General features: G+C 43.6%; 1 protein-coding gene and 1 long non-coding RNA gene across 3 annotated transcripts in view; one reads left to right on the forward strand and one right to left on the reverse strand.

Moving 5' to 3' along the window:
* The window catches only part of LOC128702036 (V-type proton ATPase 21 kDa proteolipid subunit c''), a 34,453-nt gene extending 25,530 nt beyond the window's left edge, over window positions 1-8,923 (forward strand). For both annotated transcript variants that reach the window (XM_070101489.1, XM_070101490.1), the window contains exon 7: window positions 7,864-8,923. In XM_070101489.1, coding sequence (XP_069957590.1) covers window positions 7,864-7,896 — 33 coding nt within the window. In that variant the 3' untranslated portion in view covers window positions 7,897-8,923. The remainder of the gene's footprint in view (window positions 1-7,863) is intronic.
* On the reverse strand, window positions 1-25,705 carry LOC138854992 (uncharacterized). Its single transcript, XR_011394164.1, has 2 exons — window positions 24,809-25,705; window positions 1-449 (listed from the first exon to the last, which is right to left on the reverse strand). It is a non-coding gene; the product is annotated as an uncharacterized lncRNA (long non-coding RNA).
* Between the last annotated feature and the right edge of the window lie 338 nt (window positions 25,706-26,043).

Raw genomic sequence — 26,043 nt, forward strand, 5'->3', positions numbered from 1 at the left:
TATGCATTAGTGAGAAAGCATTTTTTATTTAGCATTTTGAAAATAGAATAGAGATTTGTCTGTACAACAGTATGTAACTTTTTTAAAGCACACATCTATTATAATAAAGGAAAACATTAACTTATAACCCTGTAAAAAATAAATAATCCCAGCCACACAAGATATTGAGGGCTGTTTAGCTTTTTGATGGAGTGTACTAGGCTCCACACAAGTCCAGTAATCAAGGTAGTGGTGGAATGTTTATAAAGATAGAGGGTGGCAACAGAGTATATTCCTGGCCAGCACAGTCCAGTAGCAGGAATATAGTAGAGACTGTCTCCTTGACATCATCATTAGACCAAGCAGCTGGACAGTTAACACAGATTTGAGGGTGAACACTTCCTTCCAGTATCACTTGCCGTAAGTGACTGCTTCACTGGTCTTTACTGACTACTGATCCTTGACAAAACCTGTGGGTTGGAAAAATATGGAGGTTAGGTAATGGCTTAGAGAAATAGGTGGTACATTATTTCAAATAAACCTGAAGCTAATACAGGTAACCTCAGTAAAATCTAAGAAACGAATCCAAGTGCTCTGAATGCTTATTACAGATTATTATTATTATAAGGGGGAAGCGCTAAACCCGGAGGATTATACAGCGCCTGGGGGGGGGATGTGGAAGGCATTCAGGCTTAATTTGGGGAACTGGAGCACAGATCCAATTCCCTAAATCAAGAGCCCCTCACCAACATTAAGGAACCTTCCTTGAGGGGTGCTTATTACAGAATCGAATGAAAAAAAAAAACTTAAATTAGTGACCCACTCACCAGGTTGTAGTAGTTCTTTCCTAGATTAATTACTGGAATGCAGAAACAAATAGTTTGTACAAAATGAAGGTATTCATCACACTTGTGTAGGAGTGGTGTTTTGGAGGCTGTGAAAATGTGTCTGCATCATTTTGTGGTTATTTTTATTACATTGCCTCTTCAAGGGGGGCTCCTTGGCGTGGTGAAGAGGCTCTTGGTCTGAGGAATTAGCCCTGTCGGTCTTCTTCCTCAGACCGAACCTAATTACCCCCCATTCTCCCCTCCCCTATCCCATCCTCCCCATCCTCCCCTTTTTCCATTCCTCCTCCTCCTCCTCACCCCTCCCTTTTGCCCTTCCTCTTTTTAGCCTTCGTGATTTCTCCCACAGGCGCGCTAGTTCCTAGGTAGGGGAAAGGACACCGGGGTCGATCCCATTCCGTTGAGGTTTCTTGGCGGTGGCGTAGTTTGCCGTGGAATCTGGATTGCCTAGGGATGTCCCGATCCCTCTCCGGTATCCCGGAGTAGCTTTGGGTGTCTTTTGGGCGACGGGTGTATCTCTGGAAGCCACCTTTCGGATTCCGGGGGTGGTGGCTGAAGGAGGTATGCTTTGTGGCGGATATCCGGCCGCCCTCTCTTTTGTCCACCGAGGTAGCTCGGCAGATGTGAGGTTGCTATCCCGGATTGCTGGTTTACTGGCATGAAGGGTAGGGTATGGCACGGGTTCCATGCTGCATCTGCGCTACTAGCGGTGTCGAGTCCTCTTGGGCGCGGAGGGAGATTTCCGGCCCTTTCATTCCTCCTGGGAACTATTCCTCCCCGCTCCCCCCTTTTTTTATTCTTTTTTTTGTTTTTATTTTCTTTTCTTCTTTCTTTTTTTTTCTTAAAAACAAAAAGCAAAGGAGTAACCTAACCATGGCAGCCCTAGTCCATGAAACCACTACCCCCGGGCCCCTCCTTGATACCGCACCCCATTCTGACCCTGCCTTGTGTTTAGACCACTCTTCGGACACTCCTGATGCCCCTGTACCTCTTGCTGGTGCTGTTTCCTCACCCGCTTCAGGTACCGGGGCTTCGACTGACTCCTTCGATTTGTCTGAACTCCGCTCTCCTTTGACTATGCTTCCGGCTTCTCCCTCTACGGTACGGCAATTTTCGAATCGCCCACCCATTTCATGCCGGACCAACTCCGGTCCTACTCCTAAACGCCAACGTCAATCTCCTGATGATGCTCCGTCGTTACCTTCCCATTCTACTCGGAAACGACCGACACGTCAAGCACTCCCTCTCCACGCTCAGTTTCGGACCACACAATGGACTAAATTCTTTACTTTAAGACCAACTTCTTCTTCTGCCTACCTTTCCGACCATAGTATTGCCAAAGCGCTCCTGCGTCATGTTGGCAGAGATATTTCATTTCACGCTCTCAAGAGCGGTACGCGCATCGTCACTGTCCAGAATGCTACCCAAGCTCATGATCTTTCTCTCCTTTCGAATATCGATACTACTCCTATCACTATTGAAAAACATCTTTCTCTCAATTCTTGTAGTGGTACTGTCATTCTGCCCCATACCATAGTCCAACAGAATTTCCAGTCATGTGGCAATGACATTTTTGAACAGCTGGAACTCCAGGATCTCCCAATCCTCAAAGTAGACACTTATGTCCTTCCTGCCCGGGGGCGGAGACGTTACCCTTGCAATGTGGCTCGTTTAACTTTTGACAGCCGAGAACTCCCGTCCTCTGTATATGTCGCGGGACATCGGTTACAAGTTCGAAAGGTGATACCTACACCGCAACAATGTAGAAATTGCTGGCGTTTTGGTCACCCAGCGAAATATTGCAGATCTATGGCCGAATGCCCAGTCTGTGGTGCCGACAACCATTCTAATACATCTTGCAGTCAACCTCCATCTTGCCTTAATTGTAATGAAGCTCACCCTTCGTACTCCCGCCGTTGCCAGGTCTACTTAAATGAACGTGAAATCCGTTGCCTCAAAGAGGCAGAAGGTCTCCCTTATGCTATGGCAGTTACTCATCTCCGCCTCCAAGGGAGACTACCCCGTGTTTCTTATTCTCGTGTTTCCAAACATCCCCCCACTTCTGGGGTCCCATCTTCTGCAGCCTCCTCTGTTGTTACCCCTCCCATAGCCATTACGGCATCTAATCCTTTTGCTGTCCTTGGCTCTGACGTCCCGACTACAACTCAGTCTGTTCTCACATCTTCGCGTCCTTCCTCACAAGCCCCAGTATCGACAAGACCTCGTACGACACCTAATACCAATCGCCCCTCTACTCAGAAGTCCAAAAAATCCACATTGCTCAAATCTTCTTTGCCCCTTCCTTCCCTTCTTCCACCTCCACACGTTACTTTTCCAGTCTCTGTACCTAGTTCTTCCCCTCTCTCTGGCTCTATTACAAGTGTGGAGATTCACCCTCCTCCTCGTACTATGCCTTCCACCCCCGTCCCCTCCCAAGTTTCTCCCTCTTCTGTCACCTCCCAGGTTTCTACCTCTTCTGTCCCCCCCCACACTTCATCTCCAGTCCCTTACACTTTTCCCTCCCCCTCTACTTTGGTACAGTCCATTACTGTCCCAATCTTTACTCACCCTCCTCCTCCTATCTCCAATATGGTTTCCCATACATCTTTGAATTCAGAAACACTTGAAGCCATTTCAGAATATATTGCAGAGACTAAACCTTCAATGGACACTGATTCACTTCCTGTTCCTTCTCTTCCCTCTCCTCCATCTTCACAACCCCATTCTTCGCAACGCTCCGTTCCTTCGCTACTTGAACATCTTCCAATGCCACCACACGTTGACTTTTCTAACCCCTCTAGTCCGTAGGTGCCTTTACCTACAGATTCCTGATATTTTCTTCATCGCCAATCATGGCCTATTTACAGTGGAATATCCGCGGCCTCAGGGGTAATCGGGGTGAGCTTCAGATGTTGCTTTCCAGGTTTTCCCCTGTTGGTGCTTGCTTACAAGAACCAAAATTACACTCGGCTGTTTTCCAACCTATCTCAGGCTATAATTTATTGTATTCCTCGGATCCTTTCTCAGATGGGACCTTTAATGAAAGTGCCCTTCTTCTACGCAATGATATTCCGTACTGTCAACTATTTGTCCATACCTCGCTGCATTACACTGCAGCCCGTATCCACTTGAATAAGTGGTTTACAATATGTTCTTTATATCTCTCTCCTTCTCGAGCATTTTCTATCCCAGACTTTGCCTTTCTTGTTTCATCCTTACCACCACCACTTCTGTTACTTGGTGATTTTAATGCCCACCATTTCCTCTGGGGGGGGTCTCATTGTGACTCACGTGGCATTCAGTTGGAGGCTTTTCTTGCCTCTCACCCCCTCCATGTTTTAAATACGGGTACTCCCACCCATTTTGATCCTCGTACTCATACTCTCTCTTGCATCGATCTATCAGTCTGCTCTTCCTCCACTGCACTAGACTTCACCTGGTCTGTTCTACCAGACTTACATGACAGCGATCATTTTCCGATCATTCTTACTTCTCCTTCCTATTCACCACCTTCCCGTAGCCCTCGCTGGCAATTTGATCGGGCAAATTGGGATCTTTACTCACACCTCACTGCTTTTAGTGAGGTTCCTTCTTCATCCTCCATTGATGAGCTCCTACACATCTTCTCGACATCAGTTTATACCGCAGCTTCTCATTCTATACCCCAAACCTCAGGCAGGCATTCTCAGAAGTGCGTGCCTTGGTGGTCTCCTGCTTGTGCTCGTGCAGTACGTTTGAAACGTGCTGCATGGGGCAGGTACCGGTACAATAGAACCGCTGAGAGACTTGTTGATTTTAAGCAGAAGCGTGCGATCGCTCGCCGTGTCATCCGTGAAGCTAAACGCACTTGTTGGCGAGACTATGTTTCCACCATCACCTCTGCTTCTTCTATGAGTGCAGTCTGGAAAAAAGTGAGGAAATTGAGTGGTAAATACTCTCCTGACCCGGCTCCTGTTCTACGGGTCACTGGTGTTGATATAGCAAACCCTCTCGACGTTGCCATTGAACTTGGCACACATCTGGTCCGTATTTCCCGAGGGCTCCATCTATGCCCCTCGTTTCTTTCCTCAAAGTCTGCCAGAGAGTTAGTACCCTTGGACTTTTCTTCTCTCGGAGAAGAACAGTATAATGTGCCTTTTACACTTCAAGAACTGGAGGCAACGCTCTCAGCTTGCCGATCATCGGCAGCTGGGCCTGATGACATTCATATTCGTATGTTACAACATTTACATCGGTCAGCCCTTGTAGTCCTCTTACACCTCTTCAATCTTATTTGGGCACAAGGAGTTCTTCCCCAGCTGTGGAAATCTGCCATTGTTCTCCCTTTCCGCAAACCGGGTACTACAGGACATGATGCCTCCCACTATCGCCCCATCGCTCTTACAAGTGCAGTTTGCAAAGTGATGGAACGCCTCGTAAATCGACGTTTAATGTGGTATTTAGAGACTCACAACAGTCTCTCCGCTAGTCAATATGGCTTTCGTAAGGGTCGTTCTACCATAGACCCCTTACTACGCTTGGATACGTATGTTCGTAATGCCTTTGCGAATAATCACTCAGTTATTGCCATATTTTTTGACCTTGAGAAGGCATATGACACAACTTGGAGGTATAATATTTTGGCCCAGGCCCATTCCTTAGGCCTCCGAGGCAATCTACCATCCTTCCTTAAGAACTTTTTAACTGACAGACATTTCCGTGTTCGAGTCAATAATGTTCTTTCCCCGGACTTCGTCCAAGCTGAAGGTGTCCCTCAGGGATGTGTTCTAAGCACAACACTTTTTCTCCTTGCTATAAATGATTTGGCCTCTGTTCTTCCACCCAATATTTGGTCATCACTCTATGTTGATGACTTCGCTATTGCTTGTGCAGGCGCTGACTGTCACCTTATTGCAGTTTCTCTCCAGCATGCGGTCGACCGTGTTTCCACTTGGGCCACCACACATGGGTTTAAATTTTCAAGTACCAAAACTCACCAAATTACTTTCACTAGACGCTCTGTTATCTCCGATCATCCTTTGTATCTCTATGGCTCCCGTATCCCCGAACGTGATACAGTCAGGTTTCTAGGCCTTCTCTTTGACCGTCGGTTAACCTGGAAACCTCACATTACCTCTCTGAAGGCAACTTGTCACAGCCGGCTAAACCTTCTTAAAACGCTTGCTCATCTTTCCTGGGGAGCTGATCGTCGAACTCTGCTTCGCCTACATTCAGCCCTCGTTTTATCGAAACTCGATTATGGTGACCAGATTTATTCCGCGGCCTCTCCTGCTACTCTCTCTAGCCTTAACTCTATCCATCACCAAGGCTTACGTTTGTGCCTTGGTGCTTTTCGCTCTTCCCCTGTTGAGAGCCTCTATACAGAAGCAAATGTTCCATCCTTGTCTGATCGCCGTGATGCCCATTGCCTTCGTTACTATGTACGCTCTCACGATCTACACAATCCTTCCATTTATAGAATGGTCACCGATATTAGTAGACATTCTTTATTCGTTCGCCGCCCCTGTTTGCTCCGTCCCTTTTCTCTTCGCCTACTTTCACTCTTGTCTTCCCTTCAGTTACCACCTTTATATGTTCATGTAGCATCTCACTTTTCCCTACCCCCCTGGGAAGTTCCAGCTGTTCGGGTCTGTTCTTTCTCACTCCCTTGCTCGAAAGCTCAACTGCCTACGGTGGCTTCCCGCTCTCTTTTTCTTGATCACTTCCACTCTCATTCTCATGCCACCGCTGTGTACACAGATGGCTCTAAGTCTTCAGACGGCGTCGGATTCGCAGCAGTGTTTCCGGACAGCGTCGTACGAGGGCATTTACTATCTTCAGCTAGCATTTTTACTGCTGAACTGTATGCCATTCTTGCAGCACTTATTCGTATCGCATCTATGCCTGTGTCATCATTTGTAGTAGTCTCAGACTCCCTTAGTGCTCTACAGGCTATTCGAAAATTTGATACATCTCATCCCCTAGTTCTCCGTATCCAACTTTGGCTACGCCGTATCTCTACCAAACATAAAGATATTGTTTTTTGTTGGGTCCCTGGTCATGTCGCCGTACAGGGCAATGAACAGGCAGACACTGCTGCGCGGTCAGCAGTATATGACCTACCAATTTCCTATCGAGGTGTTCCATTTCTGGACTATTTTGCTGCAATAGCTACCCACCTTCGCACCCGTTGGCAACAACGTTGGTCAACTCTGCTCGGTAACAAACTTCATTCTATTAAACCGAGCATAGGTTACTGGCCGTCTTCTTGTCATCAGTGCCGAGGTTGGGAGACCACTCTCTCCCGCCTTCGCATTGGCCACACTCGTCTTACTCATGGGTATCTCATGGAGAGGCACCCTGTTCCTCTCTGTGAGCAGTGTCAAGTTCCAGTATCGATTAGCCACATTCTGTTAGACTGCCCTCTCTATCAACGAGCACGCAGAATTTACCTCCAACGTCGTCTTCGTTCTCCTACTCTCTCTTTACCTTCCCTTCTTGCTGATGGACCCTCCTTTAATCCTGACTCTCTCATTGACTTCTTGACAACGACTGATTTACTCCACAAACTCTGATGATACTTTTCGCACTCCCCTCAGCCCTTTCTAGTTCAGTCTCTTGCTGCCCTTTACCCTTTCACCATCCACTGCCCCGCTGTTATCCGTAACCTGTTGCTCATCCATCTCCCTTTTGCCACCTGATGCCCTCGCTTCCTTCCTGCCCTGCAGCGCTGTATAGTCCTTGTGGCTTAGCGCTTCTTTTTGATTATAATAATAATAATTTATTACATTGGTGGGGGACAAAGTTGGGCAACCCAAAAATGGAAATGCACACAAGGGTCATACAAACTTTTTTAAGTCCCCCTTGCTGTGCATAGTCGTTCTGGACATGATCCATTTAGACGACATTCAACTAGTTTCCACCCCCCTCTCCCTTCCAAACAAAACTTAACTAAGTTTGGTTATTCAATATAATCAGTGATGTGTATATTATGAACTTGTGTTAATAAACTTTTTCCTCCTAATTGACTATTCTAATGGCACTTCTATTTTCACTGCAGACATCGAAGGCCAAGATGGGAAACAAGACTTAGTCAGGATGTGTTAAATACTGAAACATTCCGTGTTTTAGTTAAGTTAATGCAGTGAAGGAGTCGGTTAACATTACACACATATTTATATTCATTTTGTTTGGAAGAAGTGACTTTTTTACTTTTATTTATTCAAACTTTTATTGAACCAAAAAATTTTTTATATATTTTATATTCTTTTATATGAAGCCTCATTGTTAATAATTTTACAGATTATATTCATGGGGAAGTGCATTTGTGTTTAAATGCAATAAAATCTTAGTATTTATCTTTTAATAATGCTGAGGCTTCATGTATTTGTAAATCTGACTTTATTAATTACATATACATTTAGTACACCTTACCAGAAAGGTGCACAATATTTGTACAGTAATAGCTAAGCTAATACAAGAGAAGTGTTTCATGCTGGGAAAGTCTTGTAGATTTTTTTTTTTTTTGAAAAGCACACTTCAATGAGTGAGGAGTGTTTTCTTATACTTCACTTGGAGATGTCCGTGGAAAAATGCAGATGTACTCAATATTTTTCTATTTTGCAGACCTGTCTACTTTTTATTAATGACCATTATAGTGGTGGGTCCTGTTTATTGCTTATTCCACGATTATCTGTTGTGAATATTTTTTTAATAATGCACAAATGGATGATCACTGTAAATACCACCAGTGGCTAAACAATTTTCCCACAGTGATAAAATCAGAGGTAATTGTCTGTGAAGAGTTCAAATATAGACACTGGTAGCAGAATCCTTTGAAATATTCTCTGCTACCAGTGTGTTTATTTCCACTAGTTAGCTTCTGCCATTGTCTACCTGTGAAGAGAACAATTATTCTCTCTAGGAATAAATAATTTGACCTAGCAAATGGTTTTTTGAGTAGTGTTAAAACTCAGCAGTATATATTGCTGCATCTTTGTGTACAGTTAACAGGTTATGTGAATGTTGTAAGTTTGTATATAATATTATGGAATGATAGCTCTGTATACAGTATCTTGCTGTTGTGGGTACATTTATGTGAATAAAAAAGGATTAATAAATTTGATTCATTTGCATCCCAAGTTAATTGCCACTTTGCACTGTATAACCCATTCATGTTCATTGCTTTTCTGTAAATGTAATGTTGGGTAAATTAATATAATTATAACTAAGTGCTATACCCACAAGAATATTTTATCATGGGGGAGTGCTAAACACACAGGGATTATATAGTGCCTTTTGTGGAGGGATGGAAGGCATTCAGGGAACTTGAGCAGATCCAATTTCCTAGATGAAGAGCTCCTCAGCATCAAGGAACCTCCCTTGAGGGGCCACAGGAATATAGGGTAAAATGAATGGATTACAGAAATAGTTCCCTCAAGGAAGGTTCCTTGATGCTGGTGAGGGGCTCTTGATCTAGGAATTGGATCTGTGCTCCAGTTCCCTGAATTAAGCCTGAATACCTTCCATTACCCCCACAGGCACTGTATTATCCTACAGGTTTAGCACTTCCCCCTCAATTATAATAATACTCCATGCCTAATCTACCATACATGGTCTATAAAATATTCAGTGTGTTTTTGTTTGAGAAAATACCAAGTGTCCCCGTTATAGATGAATATCATTTTTTTTTTTTTTTTTTTTTTTTTTTTACACAGTTTAATTCACATGCTAAGAACAGGTACAGTGGAACCCCGGTTTTCGTCCTTAATCCGTTCCAGAAGGTCAGTCGTATCCTAAATGGACAAACCGAAGTAATATTTCCCATAAGAAGTAGTGTAAATCCAATTAATCTGTTACAGACACCCAAAAATATTAAAAGAAAAAAATATACAATTTATAGAGAATAACTATAGTTTTACATACAGAAAACAATAAGAAATATATAAACGACTAATTTTAATTGATAAATGAACATTTAAATCACTTTTACTGAAGAGACTTGTGGCGTATGGAAGACGGCGAGGAGGGAAGAGTGAGGAGAGGTTATTGTTTGGAAGGGGAATCCCCCTCCATAAGAACTTCATGTATCAAAGCCCTATCCGGGGTTACTTCCCTTCTTTGTCTTTTACTGGCACTAGGACCAGCTTGAGAGTTGCCGGACCAAGCAGACACGGCTTGCAACAGCTTTGTTAGGGTGATATTTCTCCAACTCTTCACATCCTAGCTGCACAATATTTAATGTGGCCCAGAGCCATATTACCATCGACGTACAATGTTCACCGAGTTTAATTATTTCTGTCAACCAACTTTAGAGGTTATCATAAACAAAGGGAGAAGTAATGAATAATTCATGCCAAGAATTGTAAACAAAATCATTATGTATTAAGGGGGCCAGATTCATACATGTCTTCTCTGGTGCTGTTCCAGAGAAAATGTAATGTTTTCCCTCTGCCTGGCTAGCACACCACCATTGCATGTTTATATGCTATGTAATGCATTTCTTATATAATTTTGAAGAAAATATCAGATGGATTAATGAAAATGTCTATATTAACATAAAATATGACATTTAATGTGCCCAAGAGTGATTATTTTGTATTAGTATTATTACTATGGCATTAAAACTAGAGGGACACTTTTAGTGAACTGGTAACAATGGCGGACTGTCACGAATGTATGAGCGGCCCAAGTGGACGCGTCTGGCATGGACGATTTCCGAGCGGAGATACGTAACCTGGGGTTATATTTCACCCCAAAAAAGTGGTCAAAACCCAAATTGCACTATATCCACACCAGAAACTCCAGGGTTCCACTGTACTTAACTTTAGCTGATTTCAAAGCCCAGCTGTAATAGGTATGCTAACAACTATGAGGATGACTCATGAAATCGTAATGATACGATTGCAAACAAACCATACCACTGGCGGGGATAGAACCCACGATCAGAGTCTCAAAACTCCAGACCGTCGCATTAGCCACTGGACCAGCTAGCCACAATAAGATTTGTCCAACTAGTTAAAAACTTGCATTTGTGGTCACAGTGGTGCCTATGCTAACCTTCCTATGGTGTAGAAATATACCTAGTTGGACAAATCTTATTGTGGCTAGCTGGTCCAGTGGCTAACGAGATGGTCTGGAGTTTTGAGAGACTCTGATCGCGGGTTCTATCCCCGCCCGTAGTATGGTTTAACTATGAGGATGCTACCCACAGCTGCTAACACCAGGTATAGTACCTGACAACTGCTAGGTGGACAGGTAGCAAGTGTAAGGCATCATGCTCAGCATCATCTACTACAGAATGGAACCAGAGTCATTCAGTGAGCTTAAGGCACTACTAGTTAGCTGTGACCCATTGTTAGTAATGTTATTTCACCTCATTAACCTTAACGCAATTGCATAACAAGACAAAACACACTGATATCCCTCGTGTCCATCTCTCCGTATGCAGAAATGCTATGCATATAAAGGGCCCTAAGATCTGGAATTCATTGCCTGAACGTACAAAAGGGCCCCTGCTGCCTGCACACCAATTCAAGGCTCTACTTAGAAATCACCTCATCTTCCAAAATTAACCACACAAACACTGTACAGCCTCTCCTCACTTAATGATGGAGTTCCGTTCCTAAGACTACATGGGTAAACGAATTCATCGCTAAGTGAGGAGCATACTATAATGGTAGTGGGTTTGTGTTATCTATCTTTGATATTGTTTTAATGTCACCTTTGCACTATTTTTAACATTTCTGGTATATTTTTAAATGTTATACAGTTATGTGCTGTATATTGTAATAAACAGGATAGAGGAAATCAGCTCTAATATACATTATTTAGGCATTCATACTGGTCAGAGAGCCCGTTGTAAGTCCGAGGCATCAGTAAACGAATACGTCACTAAGTGAGGAGAGGCTGTATATTATTGCCACCAACAACTTAAAAATTTCCAAATATTACAAGATTTCAAAACTAAAATGGTCTCAATCTCATTATGTAAAACGAGCCAAAATATTATAATTAACTTGTTAATCAATTACTTGTTAATTCAATTAATGTTAAATCACTAACTGCCTCTGTTGTAACATAAAAAATCATGTACAATTCGAACCAGCTATGATAAATATGCCTAGTACTAAGTTGTCTGTTAAGCATTAGGTTCAGTTTTCCCGAAATGCCCTGGCATGATAGTGGCTTTCTTTGTACTTAGCAAATCAAAATTGTAATTACACATTGTAAACTATGCAAAGAAATAAAATCCTTAATCTTTATACAGTGGAACCTCAGCTGTCTAACTTAATTTGTTCCAGATGTTATTTCGACAGCCAAAATGGTCGACAACCAAACCAATTTTTCACATAAAGAATAATGTGAATAAAATTAACCCTTTGACTGTCGAAGGGCCAAATCCTGAAGTTGCTTCTGGTGTCGCAAAATATTCGAAAAAAAAAAAATTATTTTTTCTTATGAAATGATAGAGAATCTTTTCCCGATTGTAAAGACACCAAAAAAACGAAATTTGATGGAAAACTGACGGAATTACGCTCTCGCGAAGTTAGCAACTTTGGCGATATTTAAAAATCGGCAATTTCGCCCACTTTGAGCCCTATTTTCGGCTAATTCCGTTATTCCAGTCAACCGAACTCATAACTATTTCTTCAGAACTCTATTTTTTCTATCGATTGAGTACAAGAAACTGCCCATTTACCGATTTCAACTACCCAATAACATGGTCAGAAATTTGCAATTTGGCCAATTTCACGAAAATTAAAAAATACGACAATTTCAAAATAAGGTCCAGAATGAACAATGCAGACATTCCTGGCTCTAAAATAACATTTTCTTTGTTCATCAGTCATGTCTCCAGGTCCCTGTGATATTACTCTTGCTTTTTATTTTGAAATTTTATTCAAACAAAAAATAGAAGATTTACTGTTATGCAGACTACTGCAATACTGTAATAATTGTAAAAATTACATCAACCCATTCATGACTGCGTATTAGAATGGCTATTTGGACATTTATTGGACAATGACATCATTTGTTCACTTTTGAACATCGGCAAAAATCAAACATTTCCTGTACTTTGTGCTCCATTTCCAGGTTCTTTTTATAGTAAAATTAATCAAAATCACCTCCATTTCTATAATATAGTTTCCATTCTATCAAATGAGACCAAGAAAACGAGAATACAACCACAAATACTATACGAAAATAGACCACAAAGTCGGCATTTTAATTAAAAGAAACGGTCGGAGTTTTTTTTTTCTCATTATGCACTGCGTGCTCCAGGATTTTTTTTATGTGGTGCACACTGACCACACAGACCCATTCTCTCACATGTGGGCCTACTAGCTTTCTCCTGCCTGATTTGAAGCCGCTAGAATTTATGAGTATATATACGTCAAACACGGTACCTCGCAAACGTATATATACGGCCGCGACAGTCAAAGGGTTAATCTGTTCCAGACTAAAAATGACAATATAATTTATTAATAATAATGTACTAACTTCTACTTAAAGCAATGTATAAAATTATACAGCTCACAGAAACTATAAAAATGAATACTAAATGAAAATTTAACTGAAGTACAGTGGACCCCCGGTTTGCGATATTAATCCGTTCCTGAGAGCTCATCGTAAACCAAAATGATCGAAAAGCGAATCAATTTTCCCCATAAGAAATAATGGAAATCAAATTAATCCGTGAAAGACACCCAAAAGTATGAACAAAAAAATTTTACATGAAATATTAAGTTTAATGCACACAAACTGAAGACATGTACAGTTTGTAGTACTCTACTAACAATAGAATACATGACACTTACCTTTAATGAAGATCTGTACTTATAATGGTCTTACGGGTTTAGCGCTTCCCCCTTGATTATAATAATAATAATGAAGATCTGGTGATGGTTGATGGGATGGGAGGAGGGGAGAATCCCCTTCCAATAGGACTTGAGGTAGCAAGTCCTTTCTGGGGTTACTTCCCTTCTTTTAATGCCACTAGGACCAGCTTGAGAGTCACTGGCAGCCTCACCATGCCTAATCACACTATGTATGCCACTACGATTCTTAAATCTTTCAAACCAACCTTTGCTGGCCTTAAATTCACTCGCATCACCACTAGTTGCAGGCAATTTCTTTACCAAATCATCATGCAACTGCCTAGCCTTTTCACAAATGATCGCTTGAGAGATGCTATCTCCTGCTATCTGTTTTTCATTTATCCACACCAATAACAGTCTCTCAACATCTTCTAACATTTGCAGTCGCTGTTTTGTAATCACAGTTGCACCTTTTGCAACAACAGCTTCCTTGATTGCCGTTTTCCTGGTCACTATAGTAGAGATGGTTGATTGGGGTTTTGTATACAACCTGGCCAGCTCCGACACACGCACTCCACTTTCGTACTTTGCAATTATCTCTTTCTTCATTTCAGTAGTCATTAGCACCCTTTTTCTTGAAGGGTTGGTACTAGATGCTTTCTTGGGGCCCATGGTGACTTATTTTACAGAAACAAGCACCAAAAACACTGATAATATGGAATGTTCCGAATGTATCCTTAGATGCGAGCACACTGGCTGGCTTGTAAACACTGGCACACACGTGGACACGTCTTGGACGAATCACATACCGGGTATTCTAACGGGAACCGAGGCAAAAATTTTGCGTTAAAATGTATCAAATACCGGATTTATTGGATACCGATGGCATCGCAAACCAGAGGATCGCTGTACTGTACAATAAATGAAAATTTAACTGCCTCTTACCTGTCAGAAGAGAGAGAATGGCAAAATTCTAGTGGCTTCAAATCTTGCAGGAGAAAGCTGGTAGGCCTACATGTGAGAGAATGGGTCTGCATGATTAGTGTGCACAGTATAAAGATATGGAAGATATTACAGAAATAGAGATGATTTTCAGTGGTTTAAAGACTAAAAGTAGCTTGAAATCAAGCTCAAATTAGCAGAAATGTTTGATTTTTGCCAATGTTCAAGAGCAAACAAATTATGTCACGCATCTAATACATGTCAACTGGTGGGTCTAATATGCATCCACAGATGTGCTGATATTATTTATATAATTACAGTGGAACCCCGAGTTTTGGCTGCCCTGAGTATCAGCTGCCCTTAAACAAGGCTTTAACCCCTTAGGCGTTTCTTGGAGTTTACCTGGAGAGGGTTTTGGGGGTCAACGCCTCCGCGGCCCGGTCTGAGACCGGGCCTAATGGTGGATCAGGGTTTGATCAACCAGGCCATTACTGCTGGCCACACACAAGCTGACGTACGAACCACAGCCCGGTTGGTCAGGTACTGACTTCAGGTGCCTGTCCAGTGCCTTCTTGAAGACAGCCAGGGGTCTATTGGTAATCCCCCTTATGTATGCTGGGAGGCAATTGAACAGTCTTGGGCCCCGGACACTTATTGTGTTGTTTCTCAGTGTACTCGTGGCACCCCTGCTTTTCATCAGGGGAATGTTGCATCTCCTGCCGAGGCTTTTGCTTTCATATGGAGTGATTTTCGTGTGCAGGTTTGGTACCAATCCCTCCAGGATCTTCCAAGTGTATATTATCTTTTATCTCTCGCCTACGTTCGAGGGAATACAGATAAAGAACCTTCAACCGTTCCCAGTAGTTTAGGTGCCTTATTGCACTTGTGTGTGTCATGAAAGTTCTTTGTACTCTCTCCATGTCTGCAATGTCGCCAGCCTTGAAGGGACCGTTAGTGTACAGCAGTATTCCAGCCTAGAGCGCACAAGCGATTTGAAGAGAATCATCATGGGCTTGGCGTCCCTAGTTTTGAAGGTTCTCATTATTCATCGTATCAGGCGTCAGTTTAAATGCGAAATAATAAATGCGCAACACATATTGCATAGAAAACCCCTTGTTATGCAGAGCATTTCGGGCATACGAGGTTAATTATGCAACCCACACCAGTCGACTAACACCCAGGTACCCATTTTACTGATGGGGAACATAGACAACAGGTGGAAAGAAACACGCCCAATGTTTCTACTCTGGCTGGGAATCGAACCCGGACCCTCGCCGTGTGAAGAGAGCTTTTATTTATTTATTTTATTTATTAATTTGAACGTGATACAGAGAAGTACAAAGGAATACAGTTATTAAAGTGCAACATGCCAAAGCCCCATGTATGCAGAGCATTATGAGCAGGCTTAAACTTAAGATTAACTAAGCAATGATATATTCAGTGGTAAAAACATTATTGTAAACAGATAACAATTTAGCACAAATGAGTATTACAAAGACAGGTCATATGGTCATTTACTGTGTTGCTGAGCATTCAGTAGAATGAAGTACTCTGTTAGGTAGTGTAATTAAAAAATAAAGTTTAATGTCACAGGTTAGACATTATGAGATACAATAATGAGAAACATTTATATGAGAATTTATGAGATACAGTTATTCAGTATTTATTTAGTTGTGGGTAATTTATTTTTTGAGAAGAGACTTGAATTTATAAACAGTGTTTCTTTTATATTTATAGGTAATGAATTCCAGATTTTAGGGCCTTTTATGTGCATTGAGTTTTTGCATAGCGTGAGATGGACTCGAAGAACATCAAAGAGTGATCCGTGCCTTGTGTTATGCTCACGTGTTCTGTTGAGGTTGGTAAGGAGACGTTTGAGGGGAGGGTTTATATCAGAGTTAAGTGTTCTATGTATGTAGTAGGTGCAGTAATAAGTATGGATGTTTTGTATGGTGAGTAGGTTTAGAGTTTTGAATATTGGTGGAGTGTGCTGCCTGTAGTGGGAATTTATCATTCTGACTGCAGCCTTTTGTTGGGTAATTAATGGTCTGAGATGGTTTATTGTTGTCGAGCCCCATGCACAAATTCCATAGGTGAGATAGGGGTAAATGAGTGACATAGGGCCAGGAGGGCTGACTGTGGAACATAGTGCCGTATCTTTGATAGTACATGTATGCCTACGGTTTTGGAATTTTTTTTGGAAATTTGTTGTATATGTGTTTGAAATTTGAGTCTATTATCAAGGTGGATTCCTAAGAATTTTCCCTCTGAGTTTTGCGATAGGTGATCTGTTTATCATTATGTTAAGAGGGACGTCTGTAGCTCCGTTACCAAACTGAATGAAGTAGGTTTTGTCTATGTTTAGAGTAAGTTTGTTAGTACTCATCCAGGTAGATATTTTCTGTAATTCTGTATTTACAGTATTGGCTAGAATGACTGGGCTCGGGTGAGAGAAGACATATGTAGTGTCATCTGCAAATAGTGTGGGTTTGAGTAGTTGCGATGCATTTGGTAGGTCATTTATGTATATGAGAAAGAGAAGAGGGCCTAGGACACTTCCCTGTGGGACACCAACTGTAATTGGCTGTGCGGAAGAGTTTGCCCCGTTTGTGTACACATTGGCTTCTGTTGCAGAGGTAAGATTTTAGGTAGTTGAGGGAGCGCCCTCTTATACCATAGTGCGACAATTTTATATGGAGCAAGTCGTGGTCAACTGTATCAAAAGCTTTACGTAAGTCAATGAAGATCCCCAGTGGGACTTCTTTTTTTTCTCTATTGCAGTGTATACGTGTTCTAGCATGTGTATAATAGCATCATTAGTATTTTTATTAGGCCTGAATCCAAATTGACAGGGGTTGAGTATATTGTGGGAGATGAGGTAGGAATAGATTCGCTTATGAATTAATTTTTCGAAGATTTTAGAGAGAGGCTGTAAGTTGGATATTGGCCTATATTTATTCAAGTTTGTTTGGTCTCCTCCTTTATGGATCGGGGTGGCCCTTGCTATTTTGAGAACTGTAGGGAAGGTAGAGGATTCTATGGATTTGTTAAAGAGTGTTGCAATGATTGGTGGTAGTACTTGTGACGTTTTTTTGTATATAAAGGGTGGTAAGTTATTTAAATCTCCTGTCTTTAACCACCAGAGCATGACTGGTAATGATCGAGCTCACCTCCACTAATACTACTACAAAATTGATTTCTTTGCATAGTATACAATGTGTAGTTTACATGTAGTAACAATGGTAAACACAAAGAAAGCCACTAACATACATGAGTATATCTGGTAGACTGCACCAGCAACACGCTTGTGTATACTTCACCACATTTATTACAGGAAGCGTTTCGCCATTGGTAGCGAAACGTTCCCTCTAATAAATGTCCTGAACTGTACGTGTCTTTCCACATCTTGTTCGCATCACCATACCATTTCTCACCACCACTATGCCACCTCGGTCCCCCTTCCTCTTCCCGACTTGGAATCCTAGTTCTGCACTCTTCAGTTTTTTCTGATTATTTACAATAATTCCCTTGGATTTCAATTTATTACTGGTGAACCTTCAGTCCCTGTCCTTCCTCTATAGTCAGCTATGTACACGTTTATAGAACCGAGTACATATTCAGCTATATGCGGTTGTAGGAATCCAATCACAGCTCCTGGCCCCACCTCTTCGCTACTAGGTCCATTCTCTCCCGCCTACACGAGCTTTATTGTACCTCTTCTTAAAGCTATGTATTGATCCTACCTCCACTGCTTCACTCTTCAGATTGTTCCACTTCCTGACAACTCTAAGGCTGAAGAAACACTTTCTAACATCCCTGTGACTAGTCTTAGTTTTTAACTTCTAGTTGTGTCCCCTAGTTGCCGTGTCCCATTTCTGAATCATTCTAGCCCTATCCACCTTGTCAATGTCTCTCAGTATTTTATACGTCATTATCATGTCAACCCTACCCCTCCTGTCTTCCAGTGTTTTAAAGTTGATATTCCTTAAGCTCTTCTCATAGGACATAACCCTGAACTCCAGGACTAGTCTTGTTGCTAACTTTGCATTTTCTCTAATTTCTTGACGTGCTTGACCGGGGGGGGGGGGAGGTGGGTTGATGGGTAGGCAGGTAGGTAGGTGGGTAAGTGGATGGGTAGGTATATGGGTAGGTATGTGGGTTGATAGGTAGGTGGATAGGTTATGTGGATGGGTAGGCATGTGGGTAGGTAGGTCGATGGGTAGGCATGTGAGTGGATGGGTAGGTGGGTGGATGGGTAGGTAGGTGGATGGGTAGGTAGGTGGATGGGTAGGCATGTGGGTGGGTAGGCAAGTGGGTGGGTAGGCAAGTGGGTGGGTAGGCATGGGGGCGGGTAGGTAGGTGGATGGGTAGGCATGGGGGCGGGTAGGCAGGTGGATGGGTAGGCAAGTGGATGGGTAGGCAAGTGGGTGGGTAGGCAAGTGGGTGGGTAGGCAAGTGGGTGGGTAGGCAAGTGGGTGGGTAGGCAAGTGGGTGGGTAGGCAAGTGGGTGGGTAGGCAAGTGGGTGGGTAGGCAAGTGGGTGGGTAGGCAGGTGGGTGGGTAGGCAGGTGGGTGGGTAGGCAAGTGGGTGGGTAGGCAAGTGGGTGGGTAGGCAAGTGGGTGGGTAGGCAAGTGGGTGGGTAGGCAAGTGGGTGGGTAGGCAAGTGGGTGGGTAGGCAAGTGGGTGGGTAGGCAAGTGGGTGGGTAGGCAAGTGGGTGGGTAGGCAGGTGGATGGGTAGGCAGGTGGATGGGTAGGCAGGTGGATGGGTAGGCAGGTGGGTGGGTAGGCAAGTGGGTGGGTAGGAATGTGGGTGGGTAGGCAGGTGGATGGGTAGGCAGGTGGGTGGGTAGGCAGGTGGATGGGTAGGCAAGTGGGTGGGTAGGCAAGTGGGTGGGTAGGCAAGTGGGTGGGTGGGTAGGCAAGTGGGTGGGTGGGTAGGCATGTGGGTGGGTCGGCAGGGGGGTGGGTAGGCAGGTGGGTGGGTAGGCAAGTGGGTGGGTAGGCAAGTGGGTGGGTAGGCAAGTGGGTGGGTAGGCAGGTGGGTGGGTAGGCAGGTGGATGGGTAGGCAGGTGGGTGGGTAGGCAAGTGGGTGGGTAGGCAAGTGGGTGGGTAGAGGCTGTTTCCACTAGCTGCCGGGCGATTGTGTCGCTATGTTTATCATGCAATAAATGTTCCATAACTCTCAGCGTTGATGTCATTACTGTGATAGCAAGTTTTTGTAAGAGTTCCTGTGCCTGCCTAATATATTGTAACTTATCGACTCGCCTCTGCAGTGTCTACAAACCTTCAGAATATCCAGTATGCATATGTATGATTTAGTGTGCGTATATATGTACATGTGATGTTCACCGAATTGTGGTTACAGGGGTTGAGCCCCGGCTCCTGGCTCCTACTAGGTTCACTCCTGGCTGGGCGAGCCCTATCTTACCTATTTTTAAAACTATGCATGGATCCTGCCACTGTCTAGGTCGTTTCCATTGCTAACTAATAAGCTAAAGATTAATTTCTTAATATAGTTATAACTATTGGCAGAGAGCATGCATAGTTCCTTTGTATAAAGGCAAAGGGGATAAAAGAGAGTGCAAAAATTATAGGGGGATAAGTCTGTTGAGTATACCTGGCAAAGTGTATGGTAGAGTTATTATTGAAAGAATTAAGAGTAAGACTGAGAATAGGATAGCAGATGAACAAGGAGGCTTTAGGAAAGGTAGGGGGTGTGTAGACCAGGTGTTTACAGTGAAACATAAGTGAACAGTATTTAGACAAGGCTAAAGAGGTCTTTGTGGCATTTATGGATTTGGAAAAGGCGTATGACAGGGTGGATAGGGGGGCATTGTGGCAGATGTTGCAGGTGTATGGTGTAGGAGGTAGGTTACTGAAAGCAGTGAAGAGTTTTTACGAGGATAGTGAGGCTCAAGTTAGAGTATGTAGGAAAGAGGGAAATTATTTCCCAGTAAAAGTAGGCCTTAGACAAGGATGTGTGATGTCACCGTGGTTGTTTAATATATATATAGATGGGGTTGTAAGAGAAGTAAATGCGAAGGTCTTGGCAAAAGGCGTGGAGTTCAAAGATAAAGAATCACACAAAGTGGGAGTTATCACAGTTGCTCTTTGCTGATGACACTGTGCTCTTGGGAGATTCTGAAGAGAAGTTGCAGAGATTGGTGGATGAATTTGGTAGGGTGTGCAAAAGAAAATTGAAAGTGAATACAGGAAAGAGTAAGGTTATGAGGATAACAAAAAGATTAGGTGATGAAAGATTGGATATCAGATTGGAGGGAGAGAGTATGGAGGAGGTGAATGTATTCAGATATTTGGGAGTGGACGTGTCAGCGGATGGGTCTATGAAAGATGAGGTGAATCATAGAACTGATGAGGGGAAAAGGGCGAGTGGTGCACTTAGGAGTCTGTGGAGACAAAGAACTTTGTCCTTGGAGGCAAAGAGGGGAATGTATGAGAGTATAGTTTTACCAACGCTCTTATATGGGTGTGAAGCATGGGTGATGAATGTTGCAGCGAGGAGAAGGCTGGAGGCAGTGGAGATGTCATGTCTGAGAGCAATGTGTGGTGTGAATATAATGCAGAGAATTCGTAGTTTGGAAGTTAGGAGGAGGTGCGGGATTACCAAAACTGTTGTCCAGAGGGCTGAGGAAGGGTTGTTGAGGTGGTTCGGACATGTGGAGAGAATGGAGCGAAACAGAATAACTTCAAGAGTGTATCAGTCTGTAGTGGAAGGAAGGCGGGGTAGGGGTCGGCCTAGGAAAGGTTGGAGGGAGGGGGTAAAGGAGGTTTTGTGTGCGAGGGGCTTGGACTTCCAGCAGGCATGCGTGAGCGTGTTTGATAGGAGTGAATGGAGACAAATGGTTTTTAATACTTGACGTGCTGTTGGAGTGTGAGCAAAGTAACATTTATGAAGGGGTTCAGGGAAACCGGCAGGCCGGACTTGAGTTCTGGAGATGGGAAGTACAGTGCCTGCACTCTGAAGGAGGGGTGTTAATGTTGCAGTTTAAAAACTGTAGTGTAAAGCACCCTTCTGGCAAGACAGTGATGGAGTGAATGATGGTGAAAGTTTTTCTTTTTCGGGCCACCCTGCCTTGGTGGGAATCGGCCAGTGTGATAATAAAAAATTTTTTTTTTTCAACTTCCAGGTGTGACGTTGTGCATCTGTGATCCTCCTCTCAGACACTCCTTGTCAACCTTGTCAGTATTTTGTACGTCGTAATCATGTCACTCCTGGTCCTTCTGCCCTCTAATGTCGCTAGGCTAGCTCCTCTAGCCTCTCCTCGTAGCGTCTTCCATTCGCTTCTGGGACTAGTTTCAGTAAAAGTCGATCCATTTTTCCAAGCTTGTTGAGGATTTTGGCCGGATTTTTAACCTTGAAGGTTAGCAGCCCAGAGAACTGGGATTTCCACTGGGGGTCCTTAACCTAACACCCCAGGTACCTACTTACAGCTAGATGAACAGGGACAGCAGGTTTAAGGAAACATGTCCTACATTTCACCTGTGCCTGTGAGTGATTCCCGGGCACCTCTTATGTGAGAGTCGAGTGCGTTACCAGCCGAGCCATGATGTGGGTTCCATGCTGGCTCTGCGTATTATAAGACGGGCATGACGTACACCGTTTACAAGGTGAAGGCCTCCTGGTTCATGTTCCTTAAGGCTATTCTTAAATTTGTCAGTCTCGTCACCACCCCCTCCCTCACAGTACGAGGCGTCACCACCCCCTCCCTCACAGTACGAGGCGTCACCACCCCCTCCCTCACAGTACGAGGCGTCACCACCCCCTCCCTCACAGTACGAGGCGTCACCACCCCCACCCTCACAGTACGAGGCGTCACCACCCCCACCCACACAGTACGAGGCGTCACCACCCCCTCCCTCACAGTACGAGGCGTCACCACCCCCTCCCTCACAGTACGAGGCGTCACCACCCCCTCCCTCACAGTACGAGGCGTCACCACCCCCTCCCTCACAGTACGAGGCGTCACCACCCCCTCCCTCACAGTACGAGGCGTCAACACCCCCTCCCACACAGTACGAGGCGTCACCTCCCCCTCCCTCACAGTACGAGGCGTCACCACCCCCCTCCCTCACAGTACGAGGCGTCACCACCCCCTCCCTCACAGTACGAGGCGTCACCACCCCCTCCCTCACAGTACGAGGCGTCACCACCCCCTCCCTCACAGTACGAGGCGTCACCACCCCCTCCCTCACAGTACGAGGCGTCACCACCCCCTCCCTCACAGTACGAGGCGTCACCACCCCCTCCCTCACAGTACGAGGCGTCACCACCCCCTCCCTCACAGTACGAGGCGTCACCACCCCCTCCCTCACAGTACGAGGCGTCACCACCCCCTCCCTCACAGTACGAGGCGTCACCACCCCCTCCCTCACAGTACGAGGCGTCACCACCCCCTCCCTCACAGTACGAGGCGTCACCACCCACCTCCCTCACAGTACGAAGCGTCACCACCCACCTCCCTCACAGTACGAAGCGTCACCACCCACCTCCCTCACAGTACGAAGCGTCACCACCCCCTCCCTCACAGTACGAGGCGTCACCACCCACCTCCCTCACAGTACGAAGCGTCACCACCCCCTCCCTCACAGTACGAAGCGTCACCACCCCCTCCCTCACAGTACGAGGAGTGACCGCTGACCTCTCACTACGAGATGACGTCAAAGTTAAGCTCAACATCAATCCTAATTATCTACAACTTGTTCCACCTTAACTGCTGTAACCCAGAGTCAAGCCACTTGCTAATTACACATCATCCCTACGATAATCAGTAATAAGCATTATACACTATCTCAGCACATCATCGTAGTCTATACGGAGCTTATCGTATATCCTAAATAATTTACAGTATGATAATTGTAATTAGGTATACCTGTACCTAAATAAACTTACACTGTCGACCTGTCTTTTTCAGCCCCTCAAGGGGCTGACCAGACAGGACGACAGGTGAGGGGCTCTTGATCTAGGGAATTGCATCTGTGCTCGGGTTCCCTGAATTGAGCCTGAATACCTTTCATCCCCCCCCCTCCGCCACACGAGCTGTATAACCCTACGGGCTTAGCGCTTCCCTATGATTAAAATAAATAAAAAATCCCCCATGATGATAATCCGTCTGGTCTGGAAGTTGAAGGTTGACTTCTGTCTTCTGACTTGTGACGTTCATGTGTTTACGCAGTTTAGGTGATCCCCTTTTCTCACGTACATTCTCCTGCGTTCTTTCTATATTTTTTTTACGGGATTTTTTTTTTTAGGGGAATTTATGGACATAACGCCGAGGATGAATGCAGCTATTGTAAGGCATGTCTGCATAACCTGGGACTGTGTAAGAGCTGCTACCATTGAAAATGGGTTGCTAGCGTTGTAAATACTAATACACAAAACTCGCACATAGAAGAAAGGAGCTTACGACGACGTTTCGGTCCGACATGGCCTTTTTTTCTTTTAATACTATATTTCTACAAGTACATGTACAAGGTATATAGACCATAGCTGACATCAATGGCGTACTACTATGTAGAAAGCCACTTGTTATGCTCTGCATTTCGGGCAAATTAAGTCAGTTTTGTCCCAGGATGCGACCCACACCAGTCCACTAACACCCAGGTACCCATCTTACTGATGGGGAACATAGACAATCGGCGTAAAGAAACACGCCCAATGTTTCTACCCTCGTCGGGAATCGAACCCGGACACTCGCCGTGTGAAGCGGGGCACTATAAATGGATTACTACCATTGGATTTCTATCACTGATAATGAATTATTCATTGTAAATGGATCGTTAATATTGTAAATTGGTTTCTACCATTGTAAATTGGTTTCTACCATTGTAAATTGGTTTCTACCATTGTAAATTGGTTTCTACCATTGTAAATTGGTTTCTACCATTGTAAATTGGTTTCTACCATTGTAAATTGGTTTCTACCATTGTAAATTGGTTTCTACCATTGTAAATTGGTTTCTACCATTGTAAATTGGTTTCTACCACTGTAAATGGTTGGCTACCATTAGATTGCTAACACTGAAAGTAGGTTGGGCAAATATTTATTAGTTGGTTTGAGAAGAACCTGCCCAGAATGGGCCAGTAGGCCTATTGCACTATTAATTTTTTATGTTGTATCTAACATGGATGGTAATGTTACCATCTTTTCCAAATCGATGGTAAACCTTTCTTCGGAGAAACAAATTTCATCAATATTATCAGATTTACAGTAATTATTTACCTTATTGATGTGGTCACGGTGGGCAGTTGTGTGGATCCAGGTGACTGTTATGTCTGTCTCTTACATTGTCTTCACTATACTACCCTCTCCTCTTGCAGTGATGGTTGAATACTGGATTAACACACTGATAATTCACTATAATGATGATAATTTGCCTCTGAATAACACCAACATGTATCCCAGTCAGAGTGTGATCCGTGGTCTTCACTCAGTGTAACTGCGTACAGTCCCTCCCTCAGCCTGAACTCCACTTGACGACAGAATTGCTTCGTTCACATTGTTCATTGTTCAAGTTTATTCTCTATAATGGTTACAATGTGGGGTTTACAGGTTTTGGGTATTTTGTGGTTTACATGTTATAAAATACTAATTACAGAGGGAGCCACTAGGACACCTAGCATGGCTAGGCATTTTGGGCAGACTTAGATTAATTCTTAACATTAAATCCTTACAGATTATGGTATTAAGGCTAAGTGACTACATCATAATTTGTGAGTTTAGCAATGTGAATGCTTTTGTTTTGGCACAATACAAGGTGTCTATATTGGAGAATCATAGGCAAACTTATGACTAGTTAGGATTTATTATTTTAAGATTAAGATTAGTATTTCTGGGTTTATAGTCAGTGGGTGAGTGAGTGTAATTGTGAACCACCAGGTGGTTATCATGTAGTTAGTTGTCGGGGTGTATCAGGGAGATAAGATGTTTTCTAACTGTAGTTTTGTGCAAGACAGGTATACAATACCGACAAGATGAAAGTTAAGACACTTGTGCAACATCTGGTTATCTTTATTGTAGACGTTTCGCCATCCAGTGGCTTTATCAATACAGATTCTTGGACATAATTAGAAAACAGAAGAACTATATACAAAAGATGAGGTAATCAGTCCCTCAGCCTTGGAGGTGGTGTTTAGAGCACCATAGTTGTAGAGATTGTAGAATCTCTACAACCACGGTGCTCCAAACACCACCTCCAAGGCTGAAGGACTGATTACCTCATCTTTTGTATATAGTTCTTCTGTTTTCTTGTTATGTCCAAGAATCTTTATTGATAAAGCCACTGGAGGACGAAACGTCTACAATAAAGATAACCAGATGTTGCACAAGTGTCTTAACTTTCAACTGTAGGTTTGAAAGTGATGAATGTGTCTGCAGTTCTAGAGTTTTCAGGTAGGGTGTTCCAGATTTTAGGTCCTTTGAAATATATTGAATTTTTGTAAAGGTTTAGTCGGACA

The sequence above is a fragment of the Cherax quadricarinatus genome, chromosome 77 (genome assembly GCF_038502225.1).
Source record: "Cherax quadricarinatus isolate ZL_2023a chromosome 77, ASM3850222v1, whole genome shotgun sequence".
Classification (NCBI taxonomy): Eukaryota; Metazoa; Arthropoda; class Malacostraca; order Decapoda; family Parastacidae; genus Cherax; species Cherax quadricarinatus.